Raw genomic sequence first — 27,304 nt, 5'->3', positions numbered from 1 at the left:
CGACCGCTGCGATCTTTGTGCAGGTAATTAAACAGCAGCATTATGTTTTCTGTTCATAAGTATGTTGATTTCCTCTCTTTTGTTGATAGTGTGATTCCATCGAACTACATAAAGCATTAATATGAAGGCAACTATTCTCATTATGGCGTTGTCCGCTACTTCCGCGTCTTTTTTTACTTCACGTCTTACCTTGGGAGACCCCACCCCCCTTCCAGTCTGACCAGAATAGTCTCCCTCTGTGAGGAGCATGTGTGAACAGCCAGGTCAGGAGAACATCTGGAGCAGTCCTCCTTAAGGCCCTGACACACCAAGCAGACACCTAAGAACTAGTGGCAATGCCTCACATTGCCTCACGTCGTGCCCAAAAAGGTGCGCTAGAACAAACCGCAAAGACTACAGCCGAAGGCCAAACGCCACATATACGTTCTGCACGAGAGGAAATAAGTCTCCATGCCAGCAGGCGGCGGTAGTCTGTTGTTATGATACCAGGAGACCATCTTCACACCACTGTCAGTCACCACTCATAATATAGGTACTTCTAATCGAGAATAATGTCTGATAAAAAGTTGAAAATGGCGCTGCCGTTGTCAGCACTTGGTCAGATAAACCATTCATGCTGAGTGCAAGTCCACACAGACTCACTCTTCGAGCTGTTTTTAGCTGGAACTGTGGAGAGCAGGATACAACTCCTCAGAGACTTGTTCAAATATCAACCAAAAATGCCATTGTGTCATACAAACCAGGGCTTGTAACTATGATACCATACCCCCTCCCAACCCCCACCTCAACACCCCCTACCAACCACAAACAAACCCAGAGAGTTAGCTCACTGTTCCCAAAGCAACAGCAGAGAGGACCTGCAGTAAAATCAGTGTTTTCGGGTGTGGATCCATATTCTTAGAGGAACATTACAAAAAGGGGATTTCCTTCAACTCTGCGTGAATGACTCCTCTGGGAGTTTTGTTGAGAGATTTAAAAGTGTGAATGAGAGCAGGTAAGAGCAGAGACAGATCTTTAATCACTGTGGGAGAGTTGCTGAAAGGCTGTGTAATGAACTGTAACCCTAACCCTAACCACACACACATGTTTTCTGTTAAATTGCGGTTGATAACCTCGCTTGTCCAAGCGGCTGAAACGTAACGACCTGAATCAGTTCCAGAGCTGTGTGCCCTCAGTTTTTCTTTTAAATGTGTCAGGCTGTTAAAATGGGCTTGTAAAAAGTGATGGTTGTGAGAACTGTTGGACAGTATCGTCTCAGAAGAAGGAAACATCTGCCTTTTCTTTAGACCATTGAGTGTATAGAAAATGGACGGCATGTCTTAGTACAAAAATTAAGCTTAAAAACCCCAAACCGATAAGCACTGCGTGTTTCAATCACAGAGTTATAATCTGTTTTATAGCATCAAATAACAGATTTACACTACTCTCAAATAAATCAACAAGATAAACGTTAACTTTAATGACCGCCACCATGTTTGAGAACATTGTATTTGACGTTCTAGTTTTATATTTTCATCATATCCCATCTGACCTTTATATGACATATACAATTCAATTCACTTAGCAGACACTTTTATCCAAAGCGACATACATCAGAGATTAAGTACAACACTAATCCATTCATACTACATTGTGAGCACTACAAACTTGTGCGCTGGTGTGTCTGCATTGCTGTGCAATACTACAAACATTACTACATATACTACAATTTCTATGCTGTATTTACTGTATATTGCTAGTTTTCAGTTCTGCCAAATTCTCTGCCTGAGCGTATTTAGAGCTGATAAAGCTGATAAAATACGTACAGGGCTACACTATAGGGCGTAGATTTGACAAAGAAGTAGAAATCAGGCTTCATACTTTACACAGAGAGGTTCCCAAATGAGTCAATCGATCAAAGAAAGGATAAACAAAACTCTGTTTGTTGGGGATGTACAAAGAGGCTTCAATCTCAAGACTTTTGTCCTTTTGAGCTGAGTGCACTGATTTAAGGAAAACACACAGAGAAATACACTCTTAGAAATTCCCCCTCTTAAAAAACGGTAAACAACTGGCAGTAGGGTTGCCAGGAAGTTACTGTAAAATTAACGGTATATTGCTGTTGCTGAAATTTACAGTTTTCTACCGTTTTTGTAAATACAGCAAAAAGCTGTTATTTTAAATGTCAACAGGAAAATACTGTTGAAAGGATTAACTGTTTAATACTGTTTATTTACAATTTATTTGCAGATTTTTACTGTGAATTGTAAATACTACACCTAGCTATAGATTAATTTCCTTCTACCAAAATGGACACAATATATTTATTTTCTAAACCTAGTGATTTGATAAATGATTCCTTGCATGTCAGGTTATAAAACACCACGTTTTAAAATAATAAATAAACAGTGCCTTTAAAATTGCAACTTAAAATGTTAAGACAAATAATAAAAATTCAAAGTGTCTTATCAAACCACATCTGTCTTTATTGAAACTGTAACAAAAACAAAGAAAATACACTTTAAGAACATGAAGGTTAAATAGGCAAAAAATCTAGCACAAATATTTACATTTAGACATTTAGCAAAGACCATTTCCAATGTATAAAAAGTGCAATAAAGAGTTTTGGTAGATACATTTTAAACAGAGAAGTGAAAACATTTCTGTTATAGATTAGATCCCTAGGGAAATTGGGTCCTTGGACCTGCACCTCCCTCTTATTTCTCCTTCCAGACTGAAACTGCCACATAACAAGGATTCTGTAAAGGGGAAAAGCAACGTTAGAACAAAAGCAGCTCCAGCTGAACAGTGAACATTATCATATGGACAATCCTTTCTGAATATTCTCCATATATAAAGAAGTAAAGTAAAAGTATGAAGTAGAACTAGTATGAATAAAAGTCCTGGAATTCAGGATGTATGGCAGCAGCTTTATGTGTTAAAATAGAAACAAAAAACATGCTTCAGGTCCATTCTGACAGTCTCACTAAAGTTTCCTTTTATACATTTTCAAATACTGTATATTATACTATTTATACTATGGCCATATTTCCTAGTAGGCCCAGCTAATCATCATTTCTAATTCAATATTTAATCAATAGTCAGTGTCAGTTGAAGCTGAAACAAAGAAAAAGTGACTGTTGATGTTAGCTAACCTACCGTTCTAGTACCACCAGGCAAGATAGTCACGTTCATTATTTCCCAGCCACTTAGTTAACCACATTACAAGAAAATGCTTTGTTTTTTGTCCCATTTAGCAACTGTTAAGATCTGTATTTCAAGCTAATGTTAGCTGGCAAAGAATTCACTCACTGCGTTTGTGTCTGCCTGCATTGTTTCTGTATAATTTCCAAATCTAGCTAACATTAATCCCACAAATGACTTGAAACATAGTAAGTGATGGTTTTTGCTTATTCTAACTAGCAAAGCAGGAAGGCACTCACCTCTTAATTGTCAGGATGGAGATGGATGACAATCTGGCAAAGCCAACTCCACTGTCCTTTCAACCACATGGTCTCAACTTCTTTTTCCCAAAATGCATTGCAAAACTATGGTAAATTACCGTTTTGTTTCCTTCAAGCAATGATACAGTAAAATACTGTTATAAACCGTTATAATACAGTAATGTCCTGTATTTAAACATAACAGGATCATACTGTTGAAATTTCCTCGTAAATTTACAGCAATTTCTTAGAGTGTAGACTAAAAGACCAAAACAAATGGAGAACATCTTCATTAATTTGAAAGTAGCATTTATCAAATCTGCTCCACACAGACAACATCATTTAAAACCAGAGCTGTTGTGTGCTGCTGTTTGTGTTTGTGGCTGTGAGGTCGTATTTGGTTGTGTTCGTTTATTTGCTGCAGGTTTTTTGTTGTCAAAGTAATGAAGATGTTTTCTACATTTGTTCATGATTTGTCTGTCCACTTCTGTGTTTCAAACTGAACCCTGTTCAGCACACGGGGCCACCATGAAGGGTAAAATGTTTTTCTTTTCTTTGTTGTGCAAATGTACAGACTTTAAGACAAACGTTCATATTGAATGAATTATTACAGAATGCCTGTGAGAAACTGCGTTTGTTTAGATGTTCAAAATAACCACTTCAAACACGGATTCACAACCAAAACCAGACATGAATTTGATGTTCTTGTGGTATGCACAGAAGACAACGCATTGTCAGCTACATATTGCAAATGTCCTCCGGTCTGCACAAGCAGTCCATGTTCATAAGACCTCGTTGACTCCTGCTAAACCTGCTGCAATTAAAAAATGTTTTGCTGCCTTCAGAATGATGTGGTGTGGCAATAATTTTCTTGGACCATTTAGTCAATTTAACAGCCTTTTTTAAACAACAATCCACTATTCAGAAACTCAGATAAACAGCCACATACTGTAAACGTACCACTAAAGCGTAAACTGTACTGAGAGCTACTAGAGAGCAAAAATACCACCTGTATTGATTCAAAAATACCAAGTTGCATTGGGTAGAGATGGCAGAATTTGTCAGAGTCCTTAATGCAAAGAAGGGGAAAAGTGTTTCAAAGGGAATTATTTGGTTTGAAGAAATTTAGAGCGCCTCCTTTAATGTCCCTGCAATTAAAATTACCTGAATATAATAAACACCATGATCTTCACAGATACAAACCTGTTTCATTATTTGAGACAGAATTGTAGAGTGCTGCTTTTGACTTTGCTCTCTCTCCACCATCATCACCGCAAAAAGGATTAAAGGTCCAATATCTAAGATATCTACAGAATTAAATCATAAAGTGACCTTACTATCTGATCAGACATTAAGGAAACATGCTATGTTGAAGTGATGTCTTCTCTGACAACAATGCAGCAGCCAGTATGTCCTCCTAAATTCAGATTCTGGTCCTGAATGCTCTGGATTTGTTTGGACCAGAGAAGGGAGGCGGTTTTAAGGCACCCCCACATGGCCGTTTTAGACGCCCCTCAGTTTGTCAGGTAAACAGCAAACCAACAGGTGTTTCAGCGATGGAAGCAGCAAGAGAAGTGGTTCAGATAGAAGTGATTGTACCCGACCTAAAAAGCCTCTGCATGTTTCTAATAAGCTCCACGAGCAGAAACGTGCTCAAACTAGGATCAACTAGGATGCTTTTGAAAAATGGAGAGAGGTTAGAACACAGAAAGGTTTACAGACCCATGCAGAGCTGGATAAACACTGAAGCTTCAGTGTTCACCACATGGTGACCTGTGTGAGCATTGACTCTAGAGAGGAGTGGGGGGGGGGCGGGGGAAACAGCTCTCTACAATGTTTAGAATCTGGACTTCAGTACTCATTTTTAACACTGGGTGTCAGAGTTACATATGGCTCCTTTAATTTGTCTTTCACAGTTGCCTCTCATCCTTCTATGGAGATGTTGGTAACTAATGACAACCAGCACCAAAGCTGCTCTGAAGTATTACGGTAATATAGAAACCTTACTGATTTACCTTTCATCCTCTGTCACCCATCTCTGTTCGTAAAAGTGCTACAGATTGCAGATTTACCATGAAGGTCTTCATGCAGACTGAGGAATACTCAGGCCAGACCATGTGCCTGACACATTACAAGAACATATTGAATCCAGTGTAAACGCTGGTTTCACTTACTGGATGCAAACAATGGAGCCACATTTTATTCAAGAATGTTTCATCTCCGTGACATTAAATTCAAGGCAGATTCTGGAGAGAAACTTTGATGTGATTTTCTTTATGTAATACATTCATCCCAAACTGAAATCCTAAAACACAAGGGGGAACACCCATTTTAAAGATGTCATCATCTGAAACGTAATAATCCATGACATGGCTATAAAAGAGGTTAATTTATTGGCTCTAAACTCTCAGATACAAACAGACTCATTACACTGAATGTATGGTGAGTCATGAAGGTATAACTGGCTGAACGCTGAGTGTGTACATTGTGTCTTTGCAGAAAAACATGGTGTGTGTGTGTGATGCATGAGAGGAGAGATGCAGATGAAACCATGATGTCGGTCCACAGCGTGCCGAGGAGGAACTCTCAGTCTGAACCCTTTCGTGACAGCACAGAGTTCTCTTTGCTTCCAGCAAGACCCCGGACCTCTGGAAACATGGGGCGTTCCTCCACAGCCCCCGAGCTCCTGGGTCTGCAAGGTGACTACATGATGTCTGTTGAATGATGACACACTGTTGCAAACAATCATGATGTGCCATGATGTAAATATACATGGGCCAACAAACAGCCATGACATTATAGAATGACTGTGTCATGGAATATAAAGTCTTTATCAGACTGTTAATATGAAAGGAAGAAGTCTGAGTTTAGTGATGTCACCAATCTGTTCCTGCAGGGGGCTCTGGAGGTTCATCAGCAGCAGCCACCAAGCTGGAAATCCTGTCTCAGTCTAACTCTCAGTCAACCTAACGACAGGCTGAGAGCTGGAGCTGAGGCAGGTTTTAAGCCCCTGACAAACACCTACACCCCCGTACAGTGTGTGCCCATGATGACAATACCTAATCAGACCTATTTAGTTTTTTGAACCAGGCTTTAAACTTGTCTATTTATGCTGTAAAAACTGCTTTTATGCCTGTGGTGTGTATGTGACTTCCTGTGTTCCTGGAGCCTCAAGCTGACACTTGACGGACTGCAGGACTTTGCACTTCCGCATCGGCTTCATTTTTTAACACCGGAGGTTGTCGCTTGGCCTTTATAGAGTTTAGTTAGTAGTCCCTGTGATGTTTGGAAACCAATTATCCTGTCCTGAATCAGATCCTGATACAGAGCAATAATCTAAAACGTATACATTTTACTGAAGGCATGAGAAATGAAGGTATCTGATCCCATAAAAAAATCATCACACTGACCAGCAATAAATCAGATTTAGGCTGTAATTGGGGGAAAATGTAATTTTAAGTTGTTTTTCTTTTTCTTGTTTTATTACATTTTCATGTTTTGTTATTTTATTCAATGCTTTACTGTGTCAGGTTATTTATGATTTTTAGTTATTGGATTATAAACCATTATAGGGTCTTTCAATTTCATTTCGTTTGATGTTATTTTAACGTTCCATTTTTATTTATAACAAGTGAACTTCCTGTCCGTGTTTGGAGTGTGACACCACCTGCTCCAACAATAACCTGGTTACATTTTCTCTTCATCTCCTCCCTCAATTCTTAAACGTGTTAGAGCTCTTATTAATTTGCTCACAAGGTAGTGTTCATCTGTATGTGCACCGCAGCTGTAAGAAGCTTAGAGCAGTTATCTATTAAAATCTACTTTTTATACTTGTTGGTGTGATTTCAGCCAGCTGTGAGATTATCATGAAGGGTTTTGATGTAGTGTTGTTTGATTTGTAAAGACTGATGCAAACTGTATTTGCTACGTTCTGTAATCCCTTGTCCTTGTCTTTTTCCGGTCATATAGTGCGAGGGTTCTGCTGTCCCCTGCAGCAGAGGCCCAGCAGTGGGAGGACGACACACAGGGTGAGCCCACAGAGCAGAGGGGGAGGAGGGGGCAGCCGGACTCTGCTAAACGGTCTGAAGGGAAGGTTGGACGGCAGCGAAGAGCCAGCGTCCAGGTCCAGGAGTTGGAGCGGACCAGAGATGACCGCAGGAGGCGGAGCTCCCAGCATGTGTCATCACAGAGAACCAATCAGTGAATCAGCAGGTGAATAAATCACAATTATGTTTCTATCACTGCTTCAACTATGCTGACTGAATCAGTTTCACTAAACAGCATTTTTTGCTTTGGGCTGCACACACACTTTCCAAAAAAGATATAAAACGCTCTCTCACAAACATTTACAATCACAGAAGAGAACAACAAGCGTGTGAACTTTCTAAAACTGATAATCCAACACTGTTTGTCAAATAGTTTTGTAAAGCCTCCAACAGACTGTGGGCTTTTTGTAATCTTATAAATGTATTCCAAGCCACACTGTGGGACACTCATCTGATAATGTGGGTTACGACATGCATGTACACTATGTGATGAGGTACTTAGTGAACCGTAGACTGTGAGGTTAGTCAACACGCAGCGTCATTAGCTTAATCAGTGTGCGTCAACCTTGGTTGCCATGGCCTCTTGCCATAGTGGCGTTCATGTGCATAGAAAAAAATAAGAAAAGAAGGAATAGAAAAATGTGGACACGGTCTTGGCTAGGGAAAAGTGGATGCCAATGATGCAAGGACAGCTTGAAATTAGTCTTGTTATTGTTAGCATACGCTTTGGACAGCTCTGGCGCCTGTGTGGGTGCGCTGATTAGAGTGTCGTTTTACGTTGCATTTCAATTGGTTGGCAGAAGATCTTAGAAGCATTCACAATGTGAGATGTTCGTTCTGTCACTGTCAGATATTTGTCGCAGGCCGTCTTTTGCTCCATAGACCGGGACATCGGTCATCTTTGATCACGCAGCACCACTGTTTTGGAGCCACGACCACCGGTATGGTCAGGATTGATCCTCTTTCACCTGGGACAGCCAAAAACTGTTCAGTCTGTACCCAACTCAATACATCTAAAACAGACCATGTTTATCCTAAAACAGCTTAGACTCCACAGATTTGTCCTCGATTGTCCTTTCCTAACTCATCATTGTACAACGTACATGGTGCATTTAAATGAAAATCTCTTAGCCAAGGAAGATAAATTCAGTTGATCCAGTGTCTATTCAAATGTATGCATTTCTATTATTCTCCTTATTAACAGTATTTTGTAACATTTGCCTTAGACAACTGAGACTGTTATTTTGTTTTCGGATGTGAAATAAATCATGAAAGCATGAGTTTAAGAGACTTGAACATCTTTTTAAAGGGATGCAAACACTGATTTTCTTACCTCTGAGCTCTAACCAGGCACACGTAACCTCAACGTGATCCAACTGTAAACGCTACACTGGCCTGATGGGTTGGTCAAACGGCTGTGATTGGCTGAATCGCCATTCAATCAACAACTTGACCAATAGGTGTTATCCAAGGTCTCTGTAAAAAAGAGAGGGGCATGATATTACATTACACACCTGCTGGACTCTTGTCAGATTGATCTATTTTGTCCCTCAGGTTAATTAAACACAGGCTTTATAGGCTTGAAGCTCCTGTTGACTGGAACATTTTACATTCATGTTAGATCTGTTTCATCATTAAGTATATTTAAGAATCATCCTGCTATGCTCTCATTGTTTCCATTTACATCTGGTTGTATTTGGTGATCTGGTAACACTCTTCTCCTCCACTCTGCCCATCCTGTGGTTGTAATGTGTTTCATCTACTTGTGTTTTTTTATCTAGATGTTGTTGTTCTATGTTGTCTTTTTGTGTTCTAATAAAAATGTCCTCATGTTTTTCATTTTTATATTCAACTTTGATGCCCTGCTGTTCATGTGTTCTCTACTGTGACCCCCTTGACAGATGTTAATAATAATAATAATAATAATAATAATAATAATAATGCATTAGACTTTTATAGCGCTTTTCTGAGTGGTCAAAGATGCTTAACAAAGAACAACAAAACAAAACAGTGATGACAAATCTGATGATTTTTGGGACTGAGTTCCAGAGGGTCAGAGTGGCAATGGAGAAGGCCCTGGCCCCCCCCCAGGGTTGATCCTGCAGAGGGGGGACAGGAGGTTTGTGTCGGCAGACCTGATAGTGAGGGTGGGATTGTGCCAGTGGAGGAGGTCAGACAGGTAGAGGGGGGGAGCCAGGTTATGGAGGGCTTTATCGGGGAGGATGAGGAGTTTGAGTTAAAGTAATTAAAGAGTACTCTAGACCTGTCGTATTTCTGAGAAATAAAGGATCACTGTAAGTCTGTAATGAAGTGTTGATATTTTTGTCTCTATTTGGCCAGTATACTCTTTCAGGATTCAAAAGATCAGACAGGTGATTCTTTTTTCATCTCTTGTTAGGCCCTAAAAACACGAGACAAAACAATTAAAATGAGACTCAAAAAGAGAATTACCTGATATTTTTTTTCTTCTTGTCTGCCTCTCAGGGCTTCTATGTCAAAGTGGTAGACAAACAAGGGTGAAGACCCACTTGCATCCAAACAAAAAGTAAAGCTTCAGTTTCCAAGTCCAAACATCCACAATGTCCAAGTAAAAGGAAAGACACAAAATAAACACAAATACCCCGAGGAAAAACTGGTTACATAACAAAAATCCAAGAGTAAGACAGAGAGGTTGACATATGACAAACTGAGCAGGAAGGGGAAGCACACAGACACGAAATAGACCAGGAGTGATTGGACACAGATGAGACCAACAAGACACAGGTGAAACTAGTTAAGATAATCAGAGTGGAGGTAAACACCAGGGCAGGAAGCTAAACTCAAAATGAAACACGTCAATCTAACTTACAAGTGCTTCCATGGCCAGGCTCCTCTGGTTCTCTGTGACATGGTGAGACCCTTAAAGGCCCTTGGATTTAAAACCAGGAATACCACAGCAGGGACCATGCCGGAGTATCTGCTTTTACTATAAAGGGAGCTAACTGATGGAGTATACTTCCTGCCCAACTTTAAAAAAAAACAGAGCTGTCTAAATGTAAAAAATGAAATTGAAAGAAATCCTAAAAATTAACAAATCATGAAGTCATTGGCGGGGATTGAAAGATCTGTGTGTGTGTGTGTGTGTGTGTGTGTGTGTGTGTGTGTGTGTGTGTGTGTGTGTGTGTGTGTGTGTGTGTGTGTGTGTGTGTGTGTGTGTGTGTGTGTGTGTGTGTGTGTGTGTGTGTGTGTGTGTGTGTGTGTGTGTGTGTGTGTGTGTGTGTGTGTGTGTGTGTGTGTGTGTGTGTATAATGTGTATGCATGCATGCACAGTATGTATCAGTATGTATGGTTTGTATATGTGCATGATGACAAGCCTTTAAAGTTTATTATAACTGTCAACCAAACACAGATTATCTCTTTCTGTAAACATGCTCTATACATTTTTATCATATTTAAAAATGTATACTAATACTGAAGGCCCTTTCAGGGACAGACATTAGCATGGTAGCTATGAATGCTATGGTGCAGTGCATTGGAAAGTTGTTGTTCAGTTCTGCATTAGTGATGTGTCGGTCATGAACGATTTGTTCAAAACGAACAAATCATCTGGGTGAACGAACTGAACTGAATCACTTACTGAAAAGAGTCGTTCATTTCTCAACTTCAGTTGTTCTCTCCTCTCTCCCGTCTCATGTCTCTCTCTAGACCGTAAGAGTCGCTCAAAGCCCGTCCTCCCTCTCCTTTCATGTCAGTGATACGTACTGACTGAACCAACAGGACGGAGTCGGTCGGGAGCTCTGTGTCACTAAAGCCCGCCCCTACTTCTCCCTCTCATGTCTCCAAAATTGAGGAAGTAGCAAATATATTATTTAACATTTAGGTGTCGTGAAAATGTATGTGCTTTTTATAGCTGCTGTCAGTTTACAAACGGCTTTTATATCCAACTTAATTTCACTCAGCTGACTGTTTTAACATCCACTAACGATCGTGTTTCAGTCAGTACAGTGTGTGTGTGTGTGTGTGTGTGTGTGTGTGTGTGTGTGTGTGTGTGTGTGTGTGTGTGTCTCAGCTCATTGGTTTATTATTCACCACCGGCTGTTCTCAGTACGATCGCGAGCAGAACTAAACATTCGGCCGTGTTTCAGCTTATTAAATTCTGATTCACAGACAGAGCTGCAGAGAAGTACTGAACGATTCAGTGAATAAATCTTTTGAACGAATCACTTTACTGAAGTGATTCTACTGATTCAGTACACTGAAAAGAACTGCTTTTCACATCACTATTCTGCATGTATACTGCATCTGTCCCTGAGAAATGAACCAGAGGAAGAAAGAAAACTACAAAATAAAACAGGAAGCACTAAAGGCTAACTGAGAACTCAGGAATATATGACAGGCACAATACACACATGGAGAGAGAAACACGAGGAGAGGAAAAGACAAAATAAAACAGGAAGCAATAACAGAATCACAAACAAAAATACTAAACCAAACTAGAAACTGCATGGTTATAGACATTATAAACTGATACATGTTGAAGTTATAATCAATATACAGCCAATCTTTTTCTGATTAAAAGAAACAACAACATCTTAATTGCCTCATATCTGGTACTCACATGGGCTCCTTCCTTTCATAATAAGAACTAAAGCTGCTGTTTACGCACACTGCTCACCACTTTAAAGGCCTCTTTGAGAAACACACAAACATGACAGCTTCCATCTGCCTGCAGATCTCCATAATCACACCCAGACGACATGAATTACTCTTCTTCTTCTTCTTCTGGCTCCAGGCTGTAACAGCTGTGCTTGTTTTCTGATGACTTAGAAAAAAACAATCAAATTTTAACGCCAATTGACATGAAAGTTTCTCTGTTTTGGATTCTTTCTCAATTATTTGGATTGAGGGCGGTGAATTGTTTTGTTTTTTTGTGCAGTTTGGGGAATTGCCTTTTGGATGTCCACTCGTGAAAAGCTGACACAGTTGTTCAGATGTTGTAATGCTCAATCTTTTTTTTTTTTTTCCCCCAGTCCCAGATCATACTGGTTGGATTATTTGGCATGCTGTAAATGACTTCTGCAGCATGAATGTGTGTGAATTCAAGGCTGCATGGCTCACATTCCTCTCTCCTCTTAGAAACTCCCACAACCCCCAGCGATGAGAGGCGGGGTCTTCACGCACTGGCCGGAGCCACAAAAGTTTCAGAGCTCCATCTGTATCTGCCTTCATCGCTCTGTGATGATGAGGAGCAGGATGCAGAGACGGCAGACATGAGGTATGAGTTGTCAGAGGGGTGTGTTTGGGGCGTGGAGGCCGTAGCAAGCCAAAGGAAAGCAGCCATCTGAATAAACTGCTCCTTGGATAATCTTTTACGTCACATCAGGGGTTTTCACCCTATTTTCCAAAATCTGGACCACTGCTACAGAAACCCGCTCTCAGAGGTGATGTCAGTTTAAGGGTGGGGGGGGACAAAAAATATTTTCCCAAGCAATTAGAACAACTGCAGAGCATGAAAAGGGAATGCCCACATGGAGTAAAAGAGATCTGTTTAACCCATGGAGTCATTCAGAAACCTAAGAGGATGCGGTTACAGAAAAATCTGTGAAGAAGAGTCCTGTGAAACATCAGAGCTCGGTGGTGACACGGAGATGCTATGGAAGAGAGAACAAATAGAGTCACCACGTTGTCTAACAAAGCTGTGCTGTAGTAGATGCAGCAAAAGCGCAGCCATTTATTGCCTAGTGTCACTTTCTCATTTTTGTCATTTGAACACAATATTCACCCCTCAAGATAATTCTGAACTAAAACTCATCCAAGTCATTTCTCTGCCCTCTTGGATTTGCCTCTTTTCAGAAACAACATCTAACTTTTCCTACTTTAAACAGTCACTCAAAGCATGATTTAAAAGCACAATGGAATGGAGTCTCTCCCGTTTACTGCACTATGTGACTTTTTTGCAGCAGGTTGAGATCATCTAGTGAAAAGTGTGTACAGCTTTACGGCAATAGTTCAACCACAAGTGTTCAGTTTTAAAAAACAGCCAGTTAGCCCGTTGAAGCTGAAGCTAAGAGGAAGAGGACGATGACGGATTAAGAAGAGAAAAAGAGAGAGAGAGAGTGACCGAGCATGAAGCCGAGTGTTCATCCCTGCTGGGACGCAAGTCGGGGCTTGATGAACCCCGGCTGGGTCGCCTGGGCGAGGGTGTATGATTTTGCAAGTCCCAAAACACCCAATGAACCCAGGAAACATCGCTGATGATGCGTCCCATCTTTTATGTATCATCCCTGCAGATATTATTCATGACAGATTGAGATGTAACGTTATCTGTGTCATCGCTGTCTTATGTTTAGCAGCTTTACCGGGTGCAGAAAGTGATCCAATACAAGTTATGACTCAAGCCAGCATAGAAAAAAATAAATCCATCTTTCCCCAAGAAAGTTGTCTCTTTCCTTGTTACCGTTATCAGTTTGGAACCTTACAAACAAATCTATCTCAACTAACTAAGACCCTCTCCAATGAAACCATTCAGCCACAGGCTATACAGACATCATGGTAACAAATGAATACACATGCACATACTCCACATGCAGTTTGCAGCCAGCAGACTGAAGAGGCTTGCAGAGTCATATTTGTGCATAATCAGGTAATATTTCTTTACATCGTCGGTCGACATGGTTGTTTAGCTTCTCACAATGTCTTTGTCTTTTTGCACCATCTGCTCATAAACAAACTCTTGTTGTCTAAGAGGGGGGAACCAAAATTCCTACATATTGTTGCTTTAAGCACTGCTTGAGACTGGACCACTGCCCAGTTTGGTGACTTGTTAAGCAGGTCAGGCTGAACTCGGCTCGATGCCAAGATCCCTCTGATGTTTTTTTAACTAGTGTTGTTGTTCTGGTTCAGCTGTGCAGCGCCTGTCCATCTGTCTCTGCTAGTTTGAATGTTTCTGAGTCCCACAACAGCTGCAACCTGTTTCACTTCAGGAATATGACTCTAAAGTCAATGATTTCATAACCGTCTTATTCATGATGCTGTTGTAAAACTTGATGAGGTCTGTGAGCTTTTTCACATAAAACTTTTTAAATGCTATTCAAGTCAGCAGAATAGCAACAGTCACAAGCTTATGCAACACATTTTTAGAAGAATTTATCGATTCTTAGTCAGCAAATGTGTGTTTTAAAGTGATTCATGTTGTTAGATTCACGTGGTTTGTGGCTCCTGGTGCAGTTTTTGTGTATTTACACGTCTTTGCATTGACTTTGTTTGTACTGCATCTTGTTAAAAACTTGCTTTGTTGAATGTCTGACGCATTTTAAGGCTATTGTCACTCGCTGACAGTTTGGTCTTTTCTTTGACGACAGACCTGTAGGACACAAATAAATATCTCACGTCTTTTGTTTAGATTTGAATTTTGTAGTTTGTGCACATGCAGAGGTGGGTGGGTGGGGGATTCATGACTTCAAAATATAAAGTTTAACTTGTCACTGCAAGTGATGTTTCTGTGCTCATTGCAGGGTTACAGCAGAGGACACTCAGGGATCTGAGGTCAACATGACCCATGCTAATCCTCTGGTGTTCCTTAACTCTCCAGACGAGACCAACACACTACCTGTACTCCACAGAGCATCTTCTGAAGACATCACACAGGAGGACTCTGAGCACAGCTGAGGTGTGAAGGACGGAGGACAGCACAGCTTCCACAATGAAAACAGATCGAGCCAACTTGACCCTTAAAAACCTTCACATAGACCGGACAGAAAAGAGCGATGTGACACCTGCAGGCCTTTTTCTCAAGGGGTCTGCAGCTGTCCACAGATGGATACCCTACAAGTTCCAAAATGAGATGGTGTAGAAAATATAAACTGTACCACACTGTCGGGAAAAATAAGAGAAGAAACAGAAATGACTAAAAGGGGAACAGTGCTTCAAAAATATTCTGAAAAAAAAGAAGGAGCCGCACAGACAAAAACAAGGTTTACTTTAAATTTACTTCAAAGACCAAAACTGTTACATACAGCAACCAGAAAGAAATCCATAAAGACAGAATTATTGCTATTTGTCCAAAGAGATACATTAAAATATATATCATCCATCCATTATCTACAACACTTTTCCCTTTCGGGTCGCAAGTGGGGTGGAGCCGATCTCAGCTGTCATTGGGTGAGAGGCGGGGTTACAACCTGGACTGTTCACCAGTCAATCACAGGACTGACATATAGAGACAACCAGCCAACGGAGACAACGGATCACATTCACACCTACGGGTAATTTAGAGTCACCAATAAACCTAACCAGCATGTCTTTGGACTGTGGGAAGAAGCCGGACTACCTGGAGAGAACCCACGCATGCACAGGGAGAACATGCAAACTCCACACAGAGAGGCTGTGTCCGACGTGGGAATGTGAAACTCCTTGCTGTGAGGCAACAGCGCTAACCACTGTCACCATGCAGCCATTAAGATGTCATGTGTTTGAACATATTAAGACTGTAGATACCAAGACAATGACATCATGCCACTATAACGAGGAGGCTCTGCAGCAACATTTATTCCAAAATGTAGAGACCTCTGTTTGTCTGATTCTGTGACACTTTTGTCCATATACAACTATATTTACACTTCAGAAACAATATTTTATCTGCTATGTCATGTTTGAAAAAAAAAAAAAAAAATTAGTAGCTGGAAAATTTAAACAGGTCTGTCTAAAAGTCCTAGATAATGAATATCAGAATTCTGCAAGATGAGGTATTACAATTAAAAGGTATTTAAATTTAAGCACAATCACTGAAAAATGAATGTCGCACAAGTGTTAAGTCTACGAACTATAATAAAGCTTGCAACGTAAAACAATCGCTCCAAATACTCTCCATGTCAGGTATAAATCAGTTAAAGGTCACATATTCTCCTCCTCTTCAACCTATCTCAGAGCTCCTCAAAACATGTGTGTGAAGTTTCTTGTTCTAAATCCACTCTGATCCTGTATTTGATCATGTCTATAAACTCCTCTATTTCAGCCCTGCTCAGAACAGACTGTTTCTGTGTCTGTACCTTTAAATATGCAAATGAGCTGTGTCTGACCACACCCCCTATCTGGAAGGGCTTTCTCCCTCCATGTCCTATTGTTTACGGTGAAAAGGTAGACTCAGAGAGCAGTACAAACTCCTAGCTGTGGGAGTGTCACCCACCTGGGGGAGGGGCTACTGCCCTTTGTGATGTCATGAAGGGAAAATCTCCAGACAGCCTGTTTGATCACACATTTTCTGAAAAGTGGAGCAGGCAAAAGACGGAGAGGATGGACTTTTCTCATCATTGGGGGGTTTGTAGACAGACTGGGGACATATTTCGGGACTTAGAAAAACATAATATTGCAAAATAACCTTTAATGCATTGGAATCTTCTAATATCTGAATTACTAAAAGGCTCCTGATTGTTTTTTTACTTTTCAATGTACTCATTGCTTTGGCTTTTTTAAAATTTAATTACATGTTTTCTTTCCTTATAATTTGACATTTTATTCCGCTTGGATGGTTATGCATGTTGTTGTCTGATGTGGTGATTTTGTCTTTTTGAAGGCGATTCACATCATGCATACAAAGCCTCTTTCCCCAAACCATTATTTTTTGTATTTTACAAGTGAATGTAAGATATCAAAGAGAATTAATTTTTAAGCAATAAAAAGAAATGAAAAGACGTTTATTGTTAACTTATAATTCCTCACCATACTGAGTGAAGGTATTGAGCCTGTCACTCTGAGCTGAACTGTAAAACACTTACACCATTCTGACTGCGGGCCGTCAGCGGGACACGACACCTTCAGGTCAAAACATTTGACACACTGAGACTTCCTGTAGCGTTGCAGAGGGTTGCAGCTGCTTATCGTTCGCTGTGTGTCATGTCTGCATAGTGTCCTCTTGCTGGCCTTCTCTCAGTGCAGAGGTAGCAGATCATACACCACACACTGTGCTCGGGAGAGATCTGAACTCCACTGCTGCTCCGAAAAGGCCTCAGGGCGCAGGAGCCTGTAGACAGAACGCAGGGAAAAACAGCACTGCTTCACTTTGACTTTTGTGGCAGAGCATAAAGAACATAGGCTACACTTTATTTATTATATAATGGTTATACACAGATGCAATGTATCAGTATGTAAACTTTGAATGGATTACAGTTAAGATCATTTAACTATGCGTTAAGTTAGTCACTGTAAATTATAAGCAGGGGATGAATCCAAACTGTAATCTATAATCTAACTGAAAGCCATCAGATAGTGATGTGCACAAAACCATCATGAAGTCAATCACTGATTTCTGATTTACAGTTCTGAAGCCTCAACTTTTAACTAAAAAATTTGAGATTATACTTTGCTTTATTGTGTTTTTACTCTAAACAGGACGATAGCTTACAGGACTAAAACATCATGCTTAAAATGTTATTATTAATTTTTTGAAAGGCGGCTCAGACGGAAGCTGTGGGTTATTTTCTCATCTGCTTTCATACACTCACAAGCACTGCACTGTTCTAAAACTGCCCCCTGCAGGCCATCAGACAGAATGCAGGTGAAAGGCACTTGAATGGCTGTACTTGTAAAAGAAAGATCCAGTTCTGATACATGTTATTCTTTGACCCTCCCTTCCTCTCATCCATTCACCCTCCTTCATCATCCCTTTATTTTCAACTCAACCTATGCCTCTCCTTTGTATTTCAGAGACAGAATCCCCATCCTGAATCTCCCTCTCTGCTCGGCCTTTAGTCCATCCTCCCAACAACACCCTCTTCCTTCACCCTCATCTCAACATACATACATCTGTCTCAACATTCATGTGGTCTTTCATTCAAAATGAATACTGTTGTGGAGTGGCCCTTAATAGTGAAAAGACATTTAAATCAGCTGCGTCGTCATCAACTTGCTGTAAATAGAAACACACTATCATCTCACTCTAATCTCACTCTTAAACCTACGCTGTCGCATCAACTTCAACATTCTGCTCCTCACCTTTAAGTCCGTCCATAACCTCGCTCCTCTGTAGCTCTCTGAACCCCTACACATCAACTCACCCACCTGTACTCAACTCACTGCACCACCCGCCCACCTGTCCACCACGGGGTCCAGGGCCTTCAGCCGCTCTGCCCCCCAACCCCTCTGGAACTCCCTCCCACCACACATCCATAATATTGACTCTCTCTCCATCTTTAAATCACATCTCAAAACACATCTTTTTAAACTGGCATATTCAGTCTGATCATTCCCCTTCCGGTCTCATAAATCCTCTACACAATGATTTCTTACATCCTGTAAAATTGTCTTTTTAATGTTCATTTTATCTATGTATTGTTACTTTGTTTTGTTATTTTATCTCTGCTTGGTAAGGTGACCTTGAGTGCTTTGAAGGGCACCTTCTATAAATAACGAGGAATAAGGAATAAAATCTATTATTATTATGTTGCGTGTCTTTATCGACTTTAACAGCATCCTGAAGATTCATCTTTTCCTGACTCTGTATAGGTGATCTTTTTGTGTAGTTTGTTTCTCTTCAGAACTTAAAATATGAATATATACCGACTAACTCACTCACTGTTTAAGTCTGACATATCGACCTTCAAAATAAACCCTTCACTATACGGACCATGCAACAGTATGGGCCTGCGTAATCAAAATATGAATATGTAGATTGAAGGGATTAGGGGATGGCTTTCAGTCATGTTCTTATAATTGTTTTTTGTTTTGTAATCAACATTGGGGCTATCTCATTGAAGTAAAATAAATACCAAGGATGAAGTATGCAGCAGCACTGACGCAGAGGATGATGAGGAAGATGGTACCCACACCCAGATCTCCCATGGCGCAGGCATTCTGACATGCACAGGGGCTCTCCACCCAGATCTGCAGGGGCTCCTCTGTGCCGAGACTCAGGTCCTGGATGTAAGAAGCGGGTTCATCGGGGTTACAGTGATAATGCACCACTGTGAGCGGCTTCTGCTCATGAGCTGGGACACGAGAAGAAGAAGAAGAAGAAGAAGAAGAAGAAGAAGAAGAAGATGATGATTTAGGGACCGGGACATCATCACAAAACGAGGACAAATGAGCAGTGTCAAAAAAAAAGCAAACGTCATGTTTGTGTCGAAGCTTACAAAAGTATGAGACGGACAGCGTCTTCAGGGTGTCGTTGTAGTGGAACTCATTCCCTTCATGTCTACCGTAGCTGAAATAGCGGTTAATGAATCTGTTGATCTCGTGATACCTGTTGATAAGGAAACATACCTGCAGTTACCATTCTCAAACCTAAAGGTCACAGCCCTTAAACATTAAACAGACAGACATGTATTTAATCATGTCTGAAGGAGAAACAACATCATTCCAACACATTAAACACAAGTTCATATTTCTGTAGTACAGTTTTACTGCCTTGTATTTGATCATTTTTTGCATTCATAACTGAACTGTTTTAATTTTCTCGTCTTTTATCTTTTTCTTTATCTCTACCTGTTGTTTTTAAAAGCCTCCCGTGGACAGGTGTTTCAAATTAGCATTTTGCTATCAACACTGAGAGCAGTGCATCTTGGACTTGTGCATGGTTGAATGTTACAGCACTGAAGTTACTGTATGTCCATGTCAAATAAATAAATAAATGTCCATCCATCCATTATCTTTACTGCTTTTCTCGCTCGGGGTAACGGGGGCTGGAGCTGATCCCAGCGGTCATTGGGCGAGGGGGGGGGGGGGTTACATCCTGGACTGATCACCAGCCAATCACAGGACTGACATATAGAGACAACCAGCCACACTCACATTCACACCTACAGGCAATTAAGAGTCGAAATCATCAAATGTTTGTAACCAAAACTAAATATTCTGCCACTGGTATTTTTCTGTTTTTTTCTTGTTTTTTGGTAACAGTCTCAGGTCTAAGTCTTGAGCTTCCATTACGGCCATTTTCTGTGCTGGCGTTGCTCATTTTCTCTACGAAACCAAAACAGTTCAGCGTCCTAAGATCAAAGACACCTTGATTTTATCGCTGAGAACTCATTTGAAAATAGTTTAACTTGTTTGAACGAGTTTTTGGAGCGAAGCAGACGTGCTATGAGCTAACTTTTGTAACCTAGCAACAGTAGGCTAAGCCTGGGTGAGAAGCACGTCTGAAACTCACTGCCAGTGCAATAAGAAAAATGGACACAGGTCCTGAAATGTCCTCCTTCATTGATAACACCCCTATCAACATATTTATGTAAACAATTGAAAACAGTCAGCACATTGGGATGAACAAAAACTAACAGCACAAACACTGAATAACATTTTTGCAGACTTATCTAGCCCCTTAATAAAAGGCGTGTGGGATCCATGTTTTTAACCAGCAAGTATTGTCTGTGTATTTAAAGTCTGATGGATCATATTCCCCTGTGCCACGGAGTAAAAGTTGTCCAAAAATCCTTCATTACATCAGTGAGACATTCTGTTGACCCAGGAAACATGAACACACATAAAGTCATTTATTTTCACTACAGCCCACATATCCTGCTGCCTCAAACATTTACTTTAGTGACGAATGTGAATGAATCCACTGCTGAGGAGGAAGATATATACCTGCTCACTTTTGGTATTTGAGCAAGTGTGTGGTCATCTCTTCTTCCTCAGCCTGCCCTGCACCTACAGGATGTGTTTATAACTACCTCCTTTTTCTAAACTCATCCACTGCTAAAAGTAGTCCCTAACATGTGCACAGCTGCCTCCTGTTTACCAATGTTTGATAAATGTTTACCAGAAGCCCGTCTCTGCTCTTTGCAGAGATTTACAGCAGCAACCAATGGGATTGTGGCTGTGAGGCAGAGTATTGAGAAGTGGACTGGCACGTTTTCATGGAAGTTATATTGACATCAATAAAATGATAGTTTACCAACCACATCCCATAACTACATGCTATAGCAGTGATACGGCTGTGATGTAGTAAATGTATTCATGAGTTATTAAAGCATTTTGCAGAGAATTAAGCACGATAATAACTTTCATGATATGTTTCTATAGAGTAAATATTAAAGTCAAATGGTCAGAACCATTTCAAAAAGTCTTTAGAAGTTGGTTTGCGATCTGAGAAAAAAAAAGTGTTGAGATTAAGGTCCAAATGTCGAGACTGGAAGACCCTCAGTGTTAGAGCAAGATGAAGGTCTGCATTTTTTGTCATTCCTACTTTATTTTAATGATGTTTTTAAATCCTACACTTATTTCTTTAACAAGTGTTCCTAACACTTATGACTCACAACGTCTTGCCTTAGTGTAAAAGCTGAAAAGCAAAGCAGTGGTTTATTGTGAGTCTCAGCACTGACTCTGGTCTACCTGACGACAAGGCATGCAGCAACGTTGGTGCACTCCGTTCCTGTCGAGTCCTCTGGCTGTGAGAAGGGTTGGCAGGGGCTGAAGGACAGGAGGAGCTCCACACTGACGGGCAGGTTCTCTGCGGACACAGGCCTCAAGCGCCCCAGGAAACCGTCTGCATCTCCCATAGCTTTCAGGTTAATCACGCCGCTGCCGTCCTTCATGATGCATTTGCAGTTGTTGACTTTGAAGCAGCCTGACTTCTTCTTTGCAGATTCAGGATGAGGGGAGAGAGCCGGGGGAAACATGTAAAAACAAACTGAGAGCATGAGGAGGACGGTCTGAAGGCTCATGGTGACAGTGTGCAGCGGTGCAGAGGAAAGTGACACGTTGTGTGTTGTGAGGGAGCCACAGAGCAGCTGACAGCATGGTGATGGTGGGAAAGTAATTAGAATAAAGGTGATTGCCATTCCGGGCATTCCTGAGGCCCACCGTGCTCAGATCAACATCTTTCCAAATGCAGCAAAACATAGGCGTGCAACCTCTGCAGCCTGGTGTAGCCTACAGAGGGACTGTGGATTACCCAGACTAAAGATCTGATGCTCTTTTGTTTTATCAACATGCAGTTTCTGAAAACCAAAAAATGCATTCATTCATCTCTACTGTAGAGGAGTAGAGGTCATAGAGTTAATGAGAAGTGAAGGTCTCCTCGGATTTCAAAGGGGAAGAAGAGGTGGAAGAGTCTTGAACCTGCATTGTTTATAAAAGCCAGCAGGGGGCGACGTCAATGGTTACAAAAATAAGTCTGATAGTTTAAAGAGATGCACAGATCCTCTTTTTTTCAGTTCCGATCTGATTCCGATACATATGTACCGATACTGATTTCTATATTTTTATCATCATAACTAATGAAGTTATTGTTGTTGTTGGTATAAGCTGTAAGGCTACACAAAGCTGCAGTAAACCCGGCACTGCATTGTATTGTGCTGTCTTCACATACAAACAGGAAGCAGTGACAACTGTCAGGTTTTTCAAATTAAATCTTTTAAACTGAGGTGTAAGAATCTGCTCTTCTATCTCGTCTGACCGTCTTGATGTTGATGATTTGTGAACACTTCCTACAGTTCAGTCTGAACGTCTTCAAAGTGAGTCTGTGTGAGTTCAGAAGGTTTTAAGTGTCCAACCATCTTTCTTAATCAGTGAGGTGGATCAGCGCTGTCAGTCCGATATCCGATCCATAAATGATGTCAATATCGGACCTGATGCCGATCCTCGATTAAGGATCGGATCGGACTGATCTCTAATTGTTTATAAACCTGTGCAAAAATGATCTCACCTTTCAGTTAATTTATCAGTACAGGGATTTATAATCTTCCATCCCAGGAGCGTTTCTTTCTTTCTATTCCAAAAGTCAGAACTGAACTGTGGAACAAAGGCGTGTTAAGTTTGCTTCCTTTACTTTAAACGAATTACAAAAAGAGCTGAGACGTCTTAACGAGCTGCTCTCATTGGATGATTTGAACAGGATGTTAAAGGACTTAAGAGGCGGACACATCTGGCTGTAGATGTTCGCCCTGATGTGGTTGTGGAGGATCTTGTCAAACAGTTGCTGTTTAAATGTGTTACTTGTGTCTTTTAATGTCTAATAATGTATTTTGTGTATTTGTAATGGATCATGTGTAAACTGGTTGGAAGGGATGAAGTAGATGTATTTGTTTTGTTTGTATTGATGTATTGTGTTGTGGGGGCTGGTGTTGGTTGTATATTAAACCTTTTGGAGTGTTATTGTTTGGAAGAAGGTTCATGTCAGTGGTGCTGTTGGGATGTGGGCTGATGACATGCTTAAACATTTGATTGACTCTCAGCTATTGTGTCAGAATGATTCCATGTGGGATGGGTCATGTGAATGACCTGACATGAAAATAAATATTCATTCATTCATGTATGTATGTGTGGCTGCTCATTGTTTGTTTGAAACTCTGTAAATTGTGCTGCTGCCTGTCTCGGCCAGGACGCTCTTGAAAAAGTGATTTTTAATCTCAACGAGTTTTTTTCCTGGTTTAATAAAAATAAAATGTAAAAATGACTCAGTTAACATTTGTTCAACGAGGTCATGGTCTTAAGCTCTAGTTTGAACTTTCTCCAATACAACATGATGTTTATTTTGTTAATGATGACCCCATTCAGAGTCGATCAGACCATGAAGCAGATTATGCTAACAAAAGAAATCAGGCTTTAAATAAAAAAGTTATTACCGATATATGACTCATCAGATTGTTTTTTAGTACAGCTGAACACACAGAGAATGTCTTTTTTAGCCTGAATAATTAAATCAGATCCATGATGCAGCACACATAATGGACCAGAGGACAGAGAGCATGCTCCATAGGACATCTGCACAGTTGCATCTCTTACCCCTTTAATATCATTATGTCACAATGTTACAATACACTTAGCAGGCGCTTTTCTCTTATCTTTTGTTTTCTTCATTGCATTATATTTCTTGATTTCATTATTTTTCTTCATTGCATTATATGTCATTATGTGTGTCTACCTCTGATGGTTTGGTGTGGGTGCTGTGTATGTGGATTTGCAGGAGGGATGTGTGGGCTGACGGCCTTTATGTGTGTTGACTGTGTCTGTATCACACTGTACTGTTTTTTTTGTGTTGGACCCCCTCAAAAAACAAGAAGGTTCATCTCAAGACGGCTTTCCATCAATAAACTGAATTTTCTCGAACATCAGGTATCTTGGTTTTAAATCGGCGCCAAATTTAAAAAGATAAAAGAAAAACAGTTTAAATTGTGACTGACACTTAGTGATATTTACTGGATTGGGGCAACATATAATTAACTTATTTTGTCAAGTTTCAGATTTAAAATCCTGTTGAAAATATATCAAATCAGGTATTAAAGGTCAGAAGTGTGTGCATGAAATATGATTCTTCAGGCATTAAAGTTACATTTGTGAGATATAATTTTTTGCACTTTATGCTTAATGCATTAAATACGGCACTGTTTTCTCTTTTATATAATATTTAATGAATTAAAGACTTAAGTGGCATCATTTGATGGAGACGGGATACTTATGGTCTCTATTGTTTATATTCAATCTGTTCTAACTCAACTGTAGATGAGTTATTGAGAGTTTTTGTTGATCATTCGCTCATAATTTTCTTTCCCCAGTTAATATTACATCAAAAACTGATCAATTAAAAAATAACATAGACAATCACACTTGTGGTTTTGGTACGCTTTAAGATAGCAAACGTGTAAACCATGTAAGGTGTAAACATTACAAACAGCCAATTAAGCCATTGCTGCCCCCACCCTCTGCACCTGACCCCTACAGACCATCAGAGACCTCCCCTCAACCTTCAAAAGATCCCTAAAAACTCACCTCCTCATCATCACCAACAAGCTCTGTTGTCATCCTCCTCCTCTGCTTTGTTCCCCTTCTCTTAGAGTATTTATTCTTTTTATTCTTCTAGTTTTGTTTTTGATGTTTCAGAAAAGAGCTAGATACATCCAATGCTTTGTTATTTAAATAAAAGGAGAGTCTGAGAGGGAGGAATAAATAGTTCTCAATAGATCTTCAAGTATCTCAAGGATCTTCTAGGAATCGAACATAAAATAAAATGCACTCAATGTGTAGCCTATTTTATTTTTTTAGAAAATAGATTCAAATAATTATATTTTGAAGACAGTTATTTGATGATTTACGGAGCCCCTGAAGTCAAACAAAAAGTTTAGAAAAAAAACATTGTGTACACAATATTTGTATTTTTTTTTACTTTTTGGGACGTCATAGTTTCAGTCTAAATCATGGGGTTTATACGGTTTATATATTAATATTTACAGTCTATGGTTTACACCAGGGATGGGCAACTTTGGTCACAGCAAGAGCCACATTCATTTAATTCTCACTGCCAGGGGGCAAAATTGTAGAATACAATGATTACAGTCGATAATGTCTCAAATTTAACATATACCAGTGATCAAATATTATTATGGACATATTTCTGGTTTTCATGAGACCCTAACCCTAACCCTATGTAGAAATTGACCTGAGGGCCACGTTGGGGGTTGATGGGGGCCGCCAGTTTGACCACCCCTGGTTTACACCAATGGTTTAGACATGCTACATTAGAAAAAGTCTTGAAACTATAACGATTAAGATCAAGTGTTCATGTGTTTATATTTTATATAATTCAAGGTGTATGTCATCACAAAAAATGCAGATTTAAGGGCCATGTTGGCTTCTTTCTTCAGACTCAGAGGATACGTACCTGAATATTTACAATCTATGATACGTACACACGCTTAGCTTCACAGGATATTAATCAAAGTGTAAACCTTCTTAAAACTTGAAATGGTTTCCTCAGTGTGTGTTTTCCACATTAAAGTAGAGATCATGAGAAAAGGCTGAGAGAGTCCATTCAGACACCCCGGTTTTAAACTCAGGGAAAGGTTCAGTCAGTTTTACTTAGAGATTGAAAACATAGATTTTGGAACAATGTATAAATGTGCTGCCCTCTTCTGGAGGTTTGACTTCATTAACGACTAAAAGACTCTCAGGCTTTAAACATCTGCTGGTGGGATTAGTCCCATCACCGTAATTATCTCCTCGTATATCATTTTCTTCATATTAAAATCACTGCTTTGTGCAAGAACTGCTACCCCTGTTTAACTAACTCTGGCCTGGTCGAGACAGCCTGCAGCTGAATGTTGTAATCTTTACTCTGCTCATAGAAGACTCATTACATAGAAAGCACTATCCAAACACACACAGGTCTTTGTTACTCTGCCTCCCTGGTTTCAAGAGGAAATATCTTTCAGAACAGTTTAATGGGTGAGACACATTCTCTGATTTACAGATGTGTCTGAAGATCTTCGCAGGCTAGAAACCTCGATACAGACAATATGTGGAAAATCTCATTTAGAAGTAGCACCCAAAAAATGTTCTGTGAAGAGATTTTAAAGACAACACTAGAAGACAGCGGCTGAAGTCTCATGCATCAATTCTTAACCAACAAAAGAAAAAAATTATTGAAATATCACACAATATGTACTCCAGTTTTTACTCTCGACATGAATGTAAGATTTATCATAGGTGTTTTGAGCAGTTCTGTTGCTATTTTAACCAAGTCTACTTGCTGCCACATCAGCAGGTTTAGCAAAAAGTCTCAAAGTTTAAGGTTCAAATGAAGAACCCAACTTCTATACAACAAGCCACATTAAGAGCAGGATGATGAGGAACATGAAGGTAAGCTCAAGTCTCAGTCTTTTGGTAAGCATTGTGAAAAGCTTCAGCAAAACATCAGCTCACAAGTATCATCTTTGACGAGAGCACCTTTTAATGTAAAGGTTATATGGACTTAGGGTAGGTGTTATCTATCTCATTAATACTGGTCTTAAGATGTAACATATTGGTTAGGTGGACCAGTGAAAGTGTGAAAGAAAATGTTAAAACTGTGGACATTTTGCACCACAAGTTATTAAATGATTTTTTTTCTTTTTTTTTTAAATAATCATGTCCCACATACTACAGGGAGGA

The 27,304-nt window shown here is 40.0% G+C and overlaps 2 protein-coding genes across 4 annotated transcripts; one reads left to right on the top strand and one right to left on the bottom strand.

Annotated features, from left to right (window-relative positions):
- The first annotated feature begins 830 nt into the window (after positions 1 to 830).
- LOC109992744 (uncharacterized) lies at positions 831 to 16,139 on the top strand. 3 transcript variants are annotated; one of them, XM_065963132.1, is made up of 6 exons: positions 831 to 994; positions 5,339 to 5,411; positions 5,922 to 6,121; positions 7,392 to 7,634; positions 12,584 to 12,722; positions 15,039 to 16,139. In XM_065963132.1, the coding sequence occupies exons 1-6, from the start codon at positions 985 to 987 to the stop codon at positions 15,079 to 15,081; spliced, it is 708 nt and encodes a 235-aa protein (XP_065819204.1). In that variant the 5' UTR covers positions 831 to 984; the 3' UTR covers positions 15,082 to 16,139. The 3 variants fall into 3 exon arrangements, with proteins under 3 accessions (XP_065819204.1, XP_065819199.1, XP_029135441.2); XM_065963127.1 differs by having other exon boundaries at positions 14,962 to 16,139; XM_029279608.2 differs by lacking the exon at positions 5,339 to 5,411 and having other exon boundaries at positions 14,962 to 16,139.
- On the bottom strand, positions 15,417 to 27,304 carry LOC114920907 (uncharacterized). Its single transcript, XM_029279609.2, has 4 exons — positions 21,770 to 27,304; positions 19,573 to 19,682; positions 19,210 to 19,428; positions 15,417 to 17,465 (listed from the first exon to the last, which is right to left on the bottom strand). Exons 1-4 carry the CDS (start codon positions 22,225 to 22,227, stop codon positions 17,320 to 17,322), a joined length of 933 nt encoding a protein of 310 aa, XP_029135442.1. The 5' UTR covers positions 22,228 to 27,304; the 3' UTR covers positions 15,417 to 17,319.

This window comes from Labrus bergylta, chromosome 2 (genome assembly GCF_963930695.1).
Source record: "Labrus bergylta chromosome 2, fLabBer1.1, whole genome shotgun sequence".
NCBI classification, from domain to species: Eukaryota; Metazoa; Chordata; class Actinopteri; order Labriformes; family Labridae; genus Labrus; species Labrus bergylta.
The sequence above is the reverse complement of the archived record's forward strand: the minus strand, read 5'-3'. Positions and strand labels throughout refer to the sequence as shown.